The 14,714-nt window shown below is 61.1% G+C and overlaps 2 protein-coding genes across 3 annotated transcripts; both read right to left on the bottom strand.

Annotated features, from left to right (window-relative positions):
- Positions 1-554: 554 nt before the first annotated feature.
- LOC125158519 (keratin, type I cytoskeletal 17) lies at positions 555-5,497 on the bottom strand. 2 transcript variants are annotated; one of them, XM_047845729.1, is made up of 8 exons: positions 5,066-5,497; positions 3,895-3,977; positions 3,358-3,514; positions 2,600-2,761; positions 2,055-2,180; positions 1,742-1,962; positions 1,603-1,628; positions 555-769 (listed from the first exon to the last, which is right to left on the bottom strand). In XM_047845729.1, exons 1-8 carry the CDS (start codon positions 5,495-5,497, stop codon positions 675-677), a joined length of 1,302 nt encoding a protein of 433 aa, XP_047701685.1. In that variant the 3' UTR covers positions 555-674. The 2 variants fall into 2 exon arrangements, with proteins under 2 accessions (XP_047701685.1, XP_047701684.1); XM_047845728.1 differs by lacking the exon at positions 1,603-1,628 and adding an exon at positions 1,010-1,030 and having other exon boundaries at positions 555-834.
- A 1,995-nt stretch (positions 5,498-7,492) lies between these two features.
- Positions 7,493-14,573, bottom strand: LOC125158512 (keratin, type I cytoskeletal 42). The gene is made up of 8 exons (XM_047845717.1): positions 13,574-14,573; positions 11,678-11,760; positions 11,394-11,550; positions 10,098-10,259; positions 9,384-9,509; positions 8,909-9,129; positions 7,822-7,871; positions 7,493-7,699 (listed from the first exon to the last, which is right to left on the bottom strand). The coding sequence occupies exons 1-8, from the start codon at positions 14,090-14,092 to the stop codon at positions 7,602-7,604; spliced, it is 1,416 nt and encodes a 471-aa protein (XP_047701673.1). The 5' UTR covers positions 14,093-14,573; the 3' UTR covers positions 7,493-7,601.
- Positions 14,574-14,714: the final 141 nt, after the last annotated feature.

Below are 14,714 nucleotides of genomic sequence, written 5' to 3'. Positions count from 1 at the left end.
AGTAGGAGTACCCCAGGGGTGCCCACAACCCCTTTTGGGGATTTCCTGAGACTCACAAAGGAACGTGGGCCCTAACCACCCCGCCTGCCTCCCCCACCTTCCTTATGCTCCTGCCTCTTCCAGGAGGATCCTGATTCCTGTCCCACCCACCCCCTGCCCCCTCTTGGAGAAGGGCATGTCCCTCTTGGAGCAATTGACTGAATGCGTCATCCTTTAGGACTCTGGCTCCCACCTGACATCTCCTCAGCCATTTATGGATGAGAAAACCTACTTACAGGGCAAGAAGAGGCCACCTAAGAGCTCCCCGGGTATGCTGGCCTGACCCTGGGTCTGGCACTGCCTGGACCACCCTCCCAAGGATCACTGACCCTTCGGAGATGCAAAGTGTCCCCCTAAGCCCTGCCCAGACCTACTCTTTATCCCGATCCTAGACCACCCTTGACCTCCAAGTCAACAACAGTTGGTGTCCACGGACTTTTCCCCCAGTTCACCCACTGCTCACTAGGGCCACCTCAGTGGCTACAATCAGGACGAATTCCATATGAGTCAACAAGCTTTATTGGTCAGGCAAGGGGTTATGGAAAAGGGACTAAGCCAGGAGTTGAGGCTGGGGAATCCAGAGGCTACAGGGTCAGTGGGGGAGCCTGGGGGGCTGGCCAGGAGGAGCAGAGTTCTCAGCGGGTGGTCTGGTGGACCTGCTCACGGGAGGAGATGACCTTGCCATCCTGGACCTCTTCCACAATGGTGCGCACCTGGCGTGTGGTCACGGCTGCAGGAGACAGACACTCCGAGGTGGGGTGGGGGCCGAGAAACCCTGGCTCAGCCCCCAGTTCCCTGAGCAGAGCTAGCTCTCCCGTCATAGCCATTTGCGGTCCCTGCCTCTTCTCACCTCTCAATATCACATCCAGACACTCGTCCCTCCTGCTCTTGCCACTCCCTGTCCCATTCCCTCCCTGTGGCAGTGCCCCTGTAGGAGTCCAGCTTCCCAGATGGGAGGTTTGATCCTGACCCACTGTGTCCTTCTGCAAGACTGGGTGCTACCCAATGGGGTCTATCTCTATTTCTCTGCAGTCTCCAGGGCATGGGCTAGGCTCCTGTCTCCTTCATCTCCAGACTGGGATCTCCAAGACAAGAACCAGGTCCGCATCACCCCCATTAGACTAGATTCCCTGGGGCCAGGATCTTATCTTTCCCATCACACTGGGATCTAGAAGGCAAGGACCATGTCCCTTTCTCCCTTCAGACTACAGATCCCACGGTCAGGACTGCTCATCTGTAAGGTTCTCAAGAACAAAGACCACGAGAGACCATGTCCCTAATCTCCCCATCAGAGGAGAGTCTCCAGGGCTAGGACCAGTTCTGCCCCAATCAAACTAGGATCTCTAGGGTAAGAACCATCTCTCTGCCCTGCCCCCATCAGACTAGTGTCTCCCTCATCTGATTCCCTTGAGCATCAGTCCTGAGCCCTAACAGGTCCCTTTCTACACACACCCCTACTGAGGATCAGCCGTCACTCCCTGCAGGTCCTGGGACTCTCCCCAGCAATGAGCAGATGGGTTGCCTGCCCCGTGCACCCCCACCCTCAGCTACCGAGATCCTTACGTTCTTTGGGCTTGTAGTGAGTCAGGCTGGAGAAAAAAAAGAGAGAGAGAGAGAAAGAGGAGATTAGATTTGGGTCTGAGAGTTCCACCCCCACTCCAGACCCCCAGCCCCTGGCCCCTGGCCCCCCGCCCCCACTCACTGGGCATCCTCGCCCTCCAGCAGGCGGCGGTAGGTGGCGATCTCCTGCTCCAGCCGCGTCTTCACGTCCAGCAGGATCTTGTACTCCTGGTTCTGCTGCTCCATCTCGCAGCGCAGCTGGGCCAGCTGCTCCTCCACGCTGCCGATCAGCCCCTGGATCTGGGCCAGCTGCACGCAGTAGCGGTTCTCTGTCTCAGCCAGGCTACCTTCCAGGGATGCTTTCTGCAGGAGGGCAGGAGGCTCAGGGGTCAGCAAGGGGGGTCAGTGCCCCCTCCAGGGTCCCTGGTGCACCCCAGGCCTGGCAGCTCCCCTACCATGCTGAGCTGGGACTGCAGCTCGATCTCCAAGGCCTGCACGGTGCGCCGGAGCTCGGAGATCTCGCTCTTGCCGCTCTGCACCAGCTCGCTGTTGGTGGCCACCTCGCGGTTCAGCTCCTCGGTCTGCAGACAGGACACAGGAGAGTGCAGCGTGAGCTTGGGATCCCTTCTCCAAGTCAGATGACACCCACGGCCTCCGTATGATCAGCCCAGGGCCCATGCTGTGCCCACACGGGCACCTGGGGCTCTCCCCACCCCCCATAACTCCCCTGGACACGGTCCCCTTCCTGATCTCCGCTGGGCCTCTCAGCCCCCTCCCAAACCTAACTGTAGGGGCAGTGTGCCTTCTCACCAGCATCCCACTTTCCAAAGCCCAGAAACCTCCTGGCCTGTTGATGCAATGGGTGACCCTGATCCCATAGGGTCGATATGGCTCACTGAGGATAGGGCACCCCCAAGATGCCAGGTACCGGGCATCAGTCGGGATTCAGTCCTTGCCCCCCATCCGCTGGGATAGGCCTCCGGGCCGCAGCAGCCCCCACCTTGCTGAAGAACCAGTCCTCGGCGTCCTTGCGGTTCTTCTCCGCCATCTTCTCGTACTGGTCGCGCATCTCAGACAGGATGCGGCTCAGGTCCACGCCAGGGGCGGCGTCCATCTCCACGTTGATCTCACCACCCACCTGGCCTCGCAGGGCGTTCATCTCCTGTGAGGGAGGGGGGTGTGGGTGTGGGCATGCGGAGCTGTCCTGCTCTCTCACTCTCCAGACCCCTCCCAAGGAGCCCCCCTTCATTCTGCCTCTACCCCCTGCCCCTCCTGTTGACTCTTGTTCATCTGCCCTGCATGGGCTCTGCCTCCGCCATCAGACTGGAGGTTCCCTAAGGACAGGTTCTATGCCCCCCCCCATTAGACTCTCCAAAGGGCTCTCCAAAAATAAAATCTAATTCTTAGGCCAGTACACCTAAGACATCCCCTTGAATTCCCAAACTTCCACATAGGGTCCAGGTTCAAGGGTTTGGGCTAGAACAAGGAGACCTCCTCCCCGACCCCTTGTCCTCTTGAGGGAGGCCAGGATGGGGAGAAGGGGCCTCTGCAGACCCTGGGAGGGTCCCCAGATTCAGGGAAACAAGGTGGTACATGGAAGGGACTAGGGGTCAGGGCTCCACAAACAGGGCTGCCCCATAAGGTGACCAGCCCTGGAGCACCTGCTCTGTGCTCTTCCCTCGGTCCCGGCCCTGGCACAGCCCCAGAGCACTGCCACCCCCTCCGCAGCCTTTTTGACCTGCTGCCCCACCACCTCACCTCCTCGTGGTTCTTCCGCAGGTAGGCCAGCTCCTCCTTGAGGTTTTCGATCTGCATCTCCAGGTCGGCCCTGGCCAGGGTCAGCTCGTCCAACACCCTGCGCAGGCCATTGGTGTCGGCCTCCACACTCACCCGCAGGGCCTGCTCCGTCTCAAACCTGCAAAAGGAAACAGAGACTTAGTCTCGATGCTTGGACCCACAGGCAGGCCCAGGTCCTGGCCAGCATCCGGCCTCTGCTGGTGAGGCACCGTGGAGGTGGGGGTGTGGAGCGGAAGCAGAATGCCGCCTCAGGGCCCTGGGACCCTGCGGGGCCAAGCCCCACCCCCACCGGGCTTCTAGCTTCTCTCTTCTCTGCCTCCTGCCTCGCCTCCCTCTCCCTGCCTAAGCCCAGCGGCCTTCAGAATTTGCTGCATTTGCCACATCCATGACTAAGCGGTGGACTCCCCCACCCCAGCTCCTGGCCTTTGCCATAGCAACTGCGGTCTTGGGGTGGGGAGGGGGACCCCGGTTCCTCCCAGCCCCCTGGCCAGGGCTCACTTGGTGCGGAAGTCATCAGCTGCCAGGCGGGCGTTGTCAATCTGCAGCAGGATGTTGGCATTGTCCACGGTGGCCGTGAGGATCTGGGGAGACGGGAAAGCGGTAAGGCCGTCGGTAGGGAGTAGCTCAGCCCAGACCAGGCTTCTGAGATGGATCTTCCTGCCTGGAGGCCAGGATGTGGCTGTCTTCAGGAAGGCTCTCTTCCTGCCCAGCCGCTCACCTTTCCCAGGCAGTAATTGTTGGCAGAGGAGGGGCCGGCAGGGGTCTGAGGCACTGCAGCTTGCCTCCTCTCCCCACCCCCAGACCTGCCTCCTCCCACAAGGACCCCCATGCCAGGCTCCCTTCCACCAGAGCAGGCAGCCAGCTGGGAGTGCCCAGCTGGGAAGAGAAGAGTGGGAGAGATCCCCTGGGGCAGAAGGTGTCCCAGAATCCCAGGCAGAGCGACAGATGTGAACAACGCCCTCATTTTACAACTGGGGAGATGGTGCCCCTGAGAGGCTCCCCCAAAAGGCCCCTGCAAGAGCCCTCACCAACGAGTAGCTCCAAATCAGAAGTCACGACCCCTGTTGGGCCCAAACCCCAGACTCCAGCAGGCAGCTCTGCCCTTGGGAGGTCTGCTGAACCCCATTCTCGAGGGGACAGTGGGAGGGATGGGGAAGCCAGAAAAATCCCCAAGTAAGACACACAGAGGCCTTCCTGAGGTCCCGCCCCCTGTCTCCACCTCCCCCTCCCAGCAGGTGCCGTCTTGAACTCACTAGATCCCTCACCCCACCGTCACCCAAAATCCCCCTCTTGCTTCGAGAAGAGAGATGCCCACGTATCTGGCAGCCCATGGGCCCAGCCTCTACGCGCATCCACTCATCTTATCCTCCAATGACATGAGGTGGCGGCAACAAGCTCTGTGATGAGGAAACTGAGGCTCAGAGGAGCTCCATGAGGCTCACTTGTCCCTGGCCCAGACTGCTGCCCCCCCCCCCCGTAAAGGGGAATGTGGGCCACACAGTGGCTCCAAGGTGGGTTCCCAGAGGCCAACCCAGAGCCAAGCTGTCCTCGGCTCCCTGAGAGCCCGTGGCAGCCCCCTAGGCTGACTCCAGGCCATGGTCAAGGATACCAGATGGGGGGGAGGAGAGGCCATGCCCCCCAAAGGCTCTGTCCCACCAGCAAGCCGTACCTTGTTCTTCAGGTCCTCGATGGTCTGGTAGTAGTGGCTGTAGTCACGGGCGGGCCCCGGGGCCTGCTTCTGGTACCAGTCCCGGATCTTCACCTCCAGCTCAGTGTTGGCCTCCTCCAGGGCGCGCACCTTGTCCAGGTAGGAGGCCAGCCGGTCGTTGAGGTTCTGCATGGTGGCCTTCTCCCCACCCGCCAGCAGCCCGTCCACGGCCCCAAAGCTGCCGCCGTAACCACTGCCAGAGCCAAAGCTGTAGCAGCTCGAATAGCTGCTGCCCCCGAGGGCACTGCCCAGGCCCCCCGCAGACCCCAGCCTGCAGGAGCCAGGGCCCAGGCTGCCAGACAGCCGGCAGGAGGTGCGGGACGAGCCGCCCCCCAGGCCAGAGGAGCCCTTGATGGAGCTGGAGGAGGTGAACTGGCGGATGGTGGTGGTCATGGTGGCAGCGGCGGGTGGCAGGCAGGCACAGAGCAAGAGGGTGAGAGAGGAGAGAGGTCCGAGGTGCGTGTGGCTGCCGGGACTCGCCCGCCGCCTTTATAGATCGACAAGTGGGCGTAGCGATTACAACAGGCTCGCTCCTCTGTTTCCATTCTCCTGGGCTTTCATCACTGCTGGCTGCCTGCCAGCTCCCAGGTGGCTGCCGGCCCCCTCCCCTCCCACCATCGGGGCTTTGCCTCATTTCCCCGAACCCCCGTGCTGGGTGTCTGCGCGAGTGCATGTCTCTGGTCTCAGGCCTGTCACCTGTGATTCAGGCAGGCCCTCCAGCTATGCTTTCCCATGACCTAATACGGAGAAGAGGAGAAGCAGGACGTCACCGTCACCGGGCCCTCCCAGGCAGCTGCCACCCCAGCCCAGCCCACCGGGCCCCCGTGTCTGGCAGGGAAACCGGTCGGGGAACCAGGCAGACCCCAGCCTGAGGCCGGTCTCCTTCACCACATGCCACACCACAGTCCTGGCCCGGGGCTGGGTGCTGGGGAGAGGGTGAGGGCTGAGACCCTGTCCCACCTTGGACACTGGACTTAAGCCCACTAGGCTCACCACACAACACAGCGACTCTCAGGTTACCACCCCATTTTACGGATAAGGAAACTTCAAGAGGGATAGTGTCCCGCTGGCCCATCTGACCGCAGAACCGGGCTGGCAGGGCTCCTGCTTCCTTCATCCCCAGTGTGCCACAGAGCCCAACACTTCCCACAGCCCCCGACACGCTGCCCCCGCCCTCTGCAGAGCCCTGGCACCAGCTCCAGGAGCTGTGATTCCATCTGGCCACACTGTCCCTATCCCTGGAAACCCCAGGGACCCAGCCTGCCCCCCCTCTAACCTTTCCCCACCTCCCTCCTGGGCCAGGGTGGGCAAGGAAGAGCTTAAGTAGAGAGCTTAAGTGGCGAGCCGGGGGTGGGGGGGTTGGGGGGTGGGGGGAGACCCTCCCTGTGAAAGGACGGCTGTGCCCCTGGCCACTCTCCTTATCCCTCCGGTACCCAAAGAGGCCTCAGGGTGAGGTGAGGGGCAGCCACCTCAAGTGCCGGCCAGATGGAAATATAAAGGACACTGCCTAAGGGTCTTCCTGAGAACCCCCAGCGAGTCCTTCCCACCCCGAAGCCTCCCCCAAAAGCCCACCCCAGTCCTCTCATGGGGCCCCCACCCGACCTGCCCACCACCCTCAACCTAGCCCTGGGTCCCAGGGTCCCGGCAGGCTCGCTGAATGGAATGTGGCCGTGTCCCAGATTGCTGATGGCTTCCACTTCCCAGGCAGGCCCAGACATCCCCTCCTAGCAGCTGAGAGAGATTCCCCAACAGCCCGGCAGCTGCCAAGCCACCAGAGCAAACAGGACGCCCCCCACGCTCACACACACAGCAGCCACCCCGCCCCACAGACTCCCCGAGCTGGGCCAAGCTGGTTTCCTGGGCTGGCCATGCCACCGCCACCCCCTCTCACCCATCAACACCTTGGACCATGCCTTTAGAAAGCCCCCCTGCCCAGCCCTTCTCCCTCTGATCTTGAACCCAGACCTGCCCCAGGCTGAGGCAGGGAGTTCTCTAGAAGGGGTGTGGTTCCCCAGAAAGTCTATGGGGCCCTCCTGCGGACCAGCCCATGGGGACCCACGGGCTGATTCTTAGAAACTTTCCCAGCTCGATGTGCTCTCCCATCCCTTTGCCCTCAATCTCCTGCCTTCTTCCCTCTGGCCTCCCGGGAGCCCCCCAGGCCTGGATGAGGCGGATAGAACAGGTTTGCAGGTGACAAGTGTCACCCAAGCCCTCAAACTGTCCTCCTCCCCAGTCCCTCAGCACACACCACCCCAAGCCAATGACTGGACCAGATCACACGAGGCATTGAACTTCAGGCAAAGCTTTAATAGCAGACACTGGGGCAATTCTAGGAGGACCCTCGGTGAGGGGCTGCAGGAAACAGATACAGAAAGGCAACAGCTCTTGGCCGGTGGCCCAGATGGGCACTCAGGGTGCGGCACTAGCATGCTGGGAGCCCAAGGCGATGGCTCCCCCGTGACCCTCGAGGCTGGGCTGTCACAGGTGGAAAGGGGCCTCAGTGTGTGGAGCGGTGGACCTGCTCGCGGGAGGAGACCACCTTGCCATCCTGGACTTCCTCCATAATGGTGCGCACCTGGCGGGTGGTCACTGTGGCTGCAGGCGGTGGAGGAGGGGGCACAGGAAATCTCAGGCCCGAGCCCCTCCCCCAGTCTCCCGCACAGACGGGTCCCCGGCCTCTCCCCACTCCCTTCGGGCCAGACAGGGCAGGCTCTTACCTTCCCGGGTGGGCTGTGAGATCAGGGAAGAGGAGTACTGGGTGGCCAGGCTGCAGGGAGGGAGAGGGAGACCTGTCAGTGCAGGGGTGCGGGCCAGGAGCCCGTGGAGAAGGAGTGGCTGGGGAGGACTAGGGCGAGGGGAGAGAGGTCCCAGCAAACCAGAGAGAAATCACAGCTGAGAATACCACAAGGGTCAAAGGGCATCGGCCCCATGGGCAGGACTAAGGAAAGGGGACACCCCCACAGGAGGCCCAGAGGCACTTTGTGGCTAACCAGGGATTTACAAGGAGAAGCTGAGCAAGTGGTTTTTCCATATCCCAAAGGGCCCAACAAACAGACTCTCTTAAAGCGGGAGAGAGAGTGGTTAGACTATAGGTGCACTTTGCCATTGTCAGGGAGCAAAAAGCTGGAATGTGTGACTTAGCATGGAGATTCCAGGACATTCTCAGCCCCTTTACACTGGGGCCCGGATGTACCCTCCCAGCTCCAAGCCAGATCACCACCCACCCGGCTCCTTATCCCATCCCGGGTAATGGCATCACCAGCCAGTCATCAGAACCAGAAACCCAGGGTCATCGTCCTCCGCTCCTTCGTGGGCTCACTCAACACGTGTTGCGTCCCGCCAGGGAGCCACGCTCGCCCCCACGTCCAGGCATCTAGCGCTGCTGTTTTTAACTACAACACATCCTCTCCACACACCACCTGCCTCTCCCTGCCCTCCACCCCCACCTTACAGCAGGGCTTCTCTGGCCCGACTCCCTGCTCCTGCCTCCTGACAGACAGGTCTCCCTGCCCCCACCGGGGCCCTTCTGATGCATTTCTCCCTATGCAGCCAGAGCGAACGTTCTAAGACATCTCGATGATAGTACCACTCCTCTGTGCAAAATCCCTGCGTGGCTCCCCGTTTCCCACACCGTCTAGTCCAGACGCTTTCATTCGGCCTTCAATGCTCCTCACAGCGGGTCCCCTGCCAGTATCTGCCAGTGTCACCTCCTGCAGACCTCTGCACCTCCCCAGCACAAACGTCCCTGCCTGGATGCAGCGGCCCCCGACCGACCCAAGCGTGTGCCCCAGTGCCCCCACTCACTGGGCGTCCTCGCCCTCCAGCAGGCGGCGGTAGGTGGCGATCTCTTGCTCCAGCCGTGTCTTCACGTCCAGCAGTACCTGGTACTCATTGTTCTGGCGCTCCATGTCACAGCGGAGCTCACACAGCTGCTGCTCGATGTTGCTGATGAGCCCCTGCAACTGGGCCAGCTGGGCCCCGTAGCGGGCCTCGGTCTCCGCCAGGCTGCCCTCCAGCGATGCTTTCTGTGAGCCAAAGCACGGGCGGCTGGGTGAGACCCAGCTGGGACCCTTCTCCAGGGCACAGCACCCAGAAGGGGGACGCATCCGCGTGGGTTTGCGGGTGCCGCCAGCACCATGGGGCAGTAACAGAGGCAGAGAGGGACCCATGTGAAGTGACAGGCTGGGTGGGGATTTCGGGTCCTCCGAATGGAAGTCTAGGAGGCTGGGCCCACCCTGGGGTGACAGGTACAGGCCAGGGAGGGGGTCGGAGGCCCTACCATGCTGAGCTGGGACTGCAGCTCAATCTCCAGATTCTGCACGGAGCGGCGGAGCTCTGTGATCTCCGTCCTGCTGCTCTGCAGGGCCTCGGTGTTGGTGGCCACCTCACGGTTCAGCTCCTCCGTCTGGAAGGCGGGGGGGGAGCGGGGGGGCACAGGGGCTTGAGAAGGCTTGCAGAGATGGGGCAGAGGACAGGGTCCACCTCCGAGCCCTGACCTCCCCGACCTGCTCCCCAGCCCCTCCCTGGCTCTGGGGGCTGCAAACACACCCGCACACAGACACCCTCTGTGCCCACCCTGGGACTCAGTGGACGCACCGTGCTTTGCACTCAATAGTCCTACTGAGCACTGCGCAAAAACAGCTTTTACTCTCTTTGTGCCTGTTACTGTCCTGGGTACTGTAGCTGCTAGGTGTGTGTTTACTAAGGGCATGAGGTATTCATCCAAACACACACATACCTACAAATATGCTGGGGGAAGCCCCAGACAGGGATGACGGGCCCTGGATCCGTTCCCCAGGCCGCAGCGTGGCTTGTGTGAGCCTGAGACCCCTCTGAGCCCCACAATCTGCATCTGGACATGAGCAGTGGGTCCAAATGGTTTCCAAAGGTCCTTCCAGCTGGAACAGCTGTGATCTACAAGTTTTCCAGCCTGTTCTCAGGACCCAGCACACGTGTGGAGCAAGTTCACACTTGCTCACGCACGGCCACCCACCTTGCTGAAGAACCAGTCCTCAGCATCCTTGCGGTTCTTCTCCGCCATCTTCTCGTACTGGTCGCGCATCTCGTTCAGGATGCGGCTCAGGTCCACGCCGGGGGCGGCGTCCATCTCCACGCTGACGTCCCCGCCCACCTGGCCTCTCAGAGCGTTCATTTCCTGGGCAAGAGGAGAACAGGAGCTCACCAGGGCCATCCCAGGGAGAGACCCTGGGGCCGGGCCTCTCTCCCTCAGGGAGATGGGTACCGATGACCGACAGACACAGACAGACAGCCCAATGGCTCCTCCCCTTGAAGATGGAGGTGGATGTGATCCTGTCTTGAACATGCAGGGCTGTGAATATGGACCATCTCCCCCAACTCTCACTCAGAGATGGACTTTGCCCAGTTCCAATGTGTGCGGGGCGAGGAGAGACGGTAACTCCCCAGCCCATCAGGGGATGAGCCGGGACAGCCTCACTCACCTCCCTGACCACCCGCCTCGTCCCCTGCCCCCAACCGCACAGGGGAAGCAGTCCCGTGCTGGCATCTGCAGAACCAGAACTTGTTAGGAGATGTTAATCTGCTGGGGCGGGGACGCAATCTGTATGACCAGCCTCAAAGCCAAGTGGAGACGCTTTCTGGGCTCCTGCTTCTCCAAGATTAGACTCCCCTAGCGTGGGCCAGCCCAGAGGTTGGCCCAGAAGGAAGCCAGAGGCTCATTAGTCCCCCTACAGGGTCTGGGATCCTGACCCTTGGGCTGAGCCTTAGGGTCTGTAGGACTCCAAGACTCTCTGAAAAAGGGAGGTGGGAGAAGGTGGCAAAGCGGTGGCGTCAGACGTGGGTGTGGCTATGGGTCAGAAAGACCTGTGCAGCTCTGGATAAATCCCTTCACCTCTCTGAGCCTCAGTCTCTTCACTGGTGAGGGAAGGAAAGAGCACCCTTCTCCCAGGGCCACTGTCAGTATCAGCTGAGATAATTGCCATGAATCACTTGTAATGTGCTGAGCAGATTTTGGTTGTTGTTATGACTATCACTATTACAATTAATTAGGGTAATTAGCATGCGTGTTCTTAGACTGATTTGCTCATCAGATAGTTAACTGCCACCACTCAATAGGTCGTGCCTTGAGGGACAAGGGAAGTATCTTCGGGGGGGAGAGGGTCCTCCAGGCCTCGGGCAGGGCCCCCTGAGGGTCTCCCAGGTTCAGGGCCAGAACTAGACTGAGAGCATGGCCTTGGCCCAGGAAGATTTGGGAGCCCCAGCCTTGCTTGTTCCCAGGTGAGTTTCTCCTACACTTCCAGGACAGCCTCACCTCCTCGTGGTTCTTCTTCAGGAAGGCCAGCTCCTCCTTGAGGTTCTCGATCTGCATCTCCAGGTCGGCCCTGGCCAGGGTCAGCTCGTCCAGCACCCTGCGCAGGCCATTGGTGTCGGCCTCCACGGTCATCCGCAGGTTCAGCTCAGTCTCGTACCTGGAAAGGGTGGAGGCATGAGCCAAGGAGCGCCCCAGGACACCCCCTTGTACGCACAGAGAGCTCTGGTGTGCAGAGCCGGGCCCAACACCCGCCCCCGGGGACAGCCCTGGAGGCGCAGGCTCACTTGTTGCGGAAGTCATCAGCTGCCAGACGGGCGTTGTCGATCTGCAGCACCAAGCTGGCATTGTCGATGGTGGCCGCCAGGATCTGGGAGGCACAGTGGGCTGGGTGAGCAAGCACCCTGGGAAGGCCCTGCAACACCCTTCTTGCAGCCCCTTTGGAGAGTGGACCAGATAGAGGAGATGAGGGCCCCGCAATCTCCCCCTCGGGGCACCCTGCGAGAGGGCCCACAGAGTGGTGGGGGCACAGTGCCCAGGCACAGGTAACCGTGAGGTCAGGAGAGACCCATAATATTCCTGTGGACCTCACTCTCTCTTCCCCAACTGAGATCACCTCTAGGCTCGGTTGCCCCCCTCCTCCAGGAAGCCCTCCTCCACACACCCCATGTGTGTCCCTCCTTCCGGTCACACCTCCTCCCTGCCCATCTCCTTCACAACACTTCTCCCAACTGTGATTTTCTCCACAACTTTTTTGGTCATTTCCTCCACTGGACTCAGCTCCAGGGGGACAAGGCCATATCTGTATCACTCTCTTCAGAATCCCTAGCCCTGGGCAAAGTACCTGGCCCAGAGTCAGCCCCCAAGAAACATTGGTTTAATTAGGCAATTAATTAATTAATTAATTAATTAACAAGATTATGACCAGCCCCACCTCAAACCTAAAGCAAAGTTCTCTCTTCCCCCAGGGTCACCTGAGTGGTTGAAATGAGAGCAGGGAAGGGGCTCTGGAGGGGGCAGAAGGTCAGTTATTATTACTGCTGCTGTCACTGTTATCGTCAGAAAAGCTGAGAGGCTGTACTCCAGAGCCACGTGGGCGGAAGGAGAGGGAGGCCCCTAAATGCTGCCCAGAGGGAGGAGAGAGGAGGTCTTAGTGGAGGTGGCAGATGAGCTGGGAAGAATCTGGAAGCTTTTAAGGCTGAGGGCTGATGTGCAGAAGGTGTAAGAGGAAGCAGCCTCAGCAGCCGAAAAGTAGCTCCAATGGCCTCGTTCTGGGCCTCAGAGTCCCCTTCGGGGCCCTGTGAAGTGACCCTGGGTCTCCGTTTCCAGAGTGAGCCCAAGGGCCAATTTGTTACCCATCCTTGGCCTCAGTGGCCTACAGACCCGTCTCCTACCCACCTCCCTGCTCAGGAGGCTGATTGGGCCTAGCAAGGGGCCCTTGTGAAAACCCCCGAGGGCCACAGTGACTCAGAGGGGTGGAGGCCTGATGCTCGGGCACAGGGGGGTTGTGGTGAGGAGCTGGCTGACCCCGAAGCTTGGAACGCTGACTCACCAGGGCTCCCCTGGGTTCCCTGCTGCTCAGACCAAGGCCCATATCTGATCTGGCACTCCCAGTCATTCTGCTTCCAGGGGGCAATTGCAGGAATTCCCTTCCTGGCCGAGGTCCCGGGAAGGAGCAGACAAAGCCCCTCACAGGGCAGCACCAGACCTGGCTCCCTACCAGGAAAGAGCAGGCCCCAGCCTGGCCTCCCCTAAACATCCCGGCATTTCTTTTAGCTCTCACCTGCCTCGGGGTGGCGCGGGCTGCAGCACCAAAGGACCCTCCGGGGCGGGTCTCGTGCAGAAGACCCAGGCACCCCGTTCACGGAATGCCAAGGCCGTGCTCTTAGAGGTCATGAGCATGTGGGTATGTGTTGTGTTCTCCTTCAGACTCACTTAATCCCTTCCCTTGGGAGCTTCCAGTCTGAGCAGGAAGACATAGCTCCTTCCCTCAGGGACCCCCAGAGTGACTTTCCATGGTCATGCCAGTGAGAGAGTGAATGAAGGAAGGAACCAATGAATGATGGAGACCCAGGGCAGAGAAGAAATGTTGGAAAAGGTCCAAAGTTGGGAGGGAGGGAGGGAGTCAGAAGCAGGTAGTAAGGACACAAGGCAGAGGGCAGGGAGCTGGCTGGTCCACACACCTTGTTCCTCAGGTCCTCGATGGTCTTGAAGTAGGGGCTGTAGTCGCGGGCGGGCCCCGGCCCCTGCTTCTGGTACCAGTCCCGGATCTTCACCTCCAGATCGGCGTTGGCCTCCTCCAGGGCGCGCACCTTGTCCAGGTAGGAGGCCAGCCGGTCGTTGAGGTTCTGCATGGTCTCCTTCTCGCTGCCCCCCAGCAGGGCGTCCGCGGCACCAAAGCCAGAGCCGAAGCCCGCACCGAAGCCGGAGCCGAAGCCCGCGCCGAAGCCAGAGCCGGAGCCGAAGCCCCCGCCCAGGCTGCAGGTGTAGCCCCCGCCGTAGCCGCCCCCCAAGCCCGCCGAGAAGCGGGATGAGGTGACCGACATGTTGCCACAGCTGCCGGCTCCCAGGAGGCTGGGGGCCCGGCAGGCGCCCCCCACACGAACCGAGGACACCCGAGAGAACCCCCCACCCGGCACACACAGGCCCTTGACGGAGCCGGAGGTTGAGAACTGGCGGATGCTGGTGGTGGTGGCAGCCATGGTGTCCACAAGTCAGGAGCAGGGTCTGGTCTGGACAGAGACCCCAGGCAGCTCTTTATAGCCAGGCTAAAACGGGGCTGGGCCCCCGGCCCTTGAAGTCAGAGCCAAAACCCCAGCCATGTAATTTATTTCCGTACAGGCCGCCCAGGGCCTGGGGCTCAGGCTGGACATGCCGAGTGCATCCCCCGGGCCCCATCCCCTGCCAGCGCCTGGCCTGGACAGGTGGCCTCTTAGCAGCCCATTGTCTGTTGGGAAACAAAGGTGGCGTTGGAGCCGCAGCCCCGGGGTAGGGTGAACCTCCATTCTCGGCCACAATTAGGCAGCTGAGCTCATCCTTGGGGGCAGTCCGGAGAACCCAGCCCTGGGAGCCAGACAGGGCCTAGAACAAGGCTCCACAAGCCTGGAGCACGGAGGCTGGTCTGGCCCCCCAACCAGCATTCCTGAGCCCCAGGGAGAGGGTGGAAAGATTTGGGATGACACCCTCTCCTAGGTACAATGTGGCCCTGAGAGAGCACACGCACCCCCCCCCCCCGCCCCCAGACCGAAGGAGAGAATCAGCCTCTACTTGAGGGATTCCCCCAGCTGACCAATCCACGTCTGCGGGAGGGGACACAGCCCCTGG

This window comes from Prionailurus viverrinus, unplaced genomic scaffold (genome assembly GCF_022837055.1).
Source record: "Prionailurus viverrinus isolate Anna unplaced genomic scaffold, UM_Priviv_1.0 scaffold_35, whole genome shotgun sequence".
NCBI classification, from domain to species: domain Eukaryota; kingdom Metazoa; phylum Chordata; class Mammalia; order Carnivora; family Felidae; genus Prionailurus; species Prionailurus viverrinus.
This window is presented reverse-complemented; position numbering and strand designations above follow the sequence as displayed.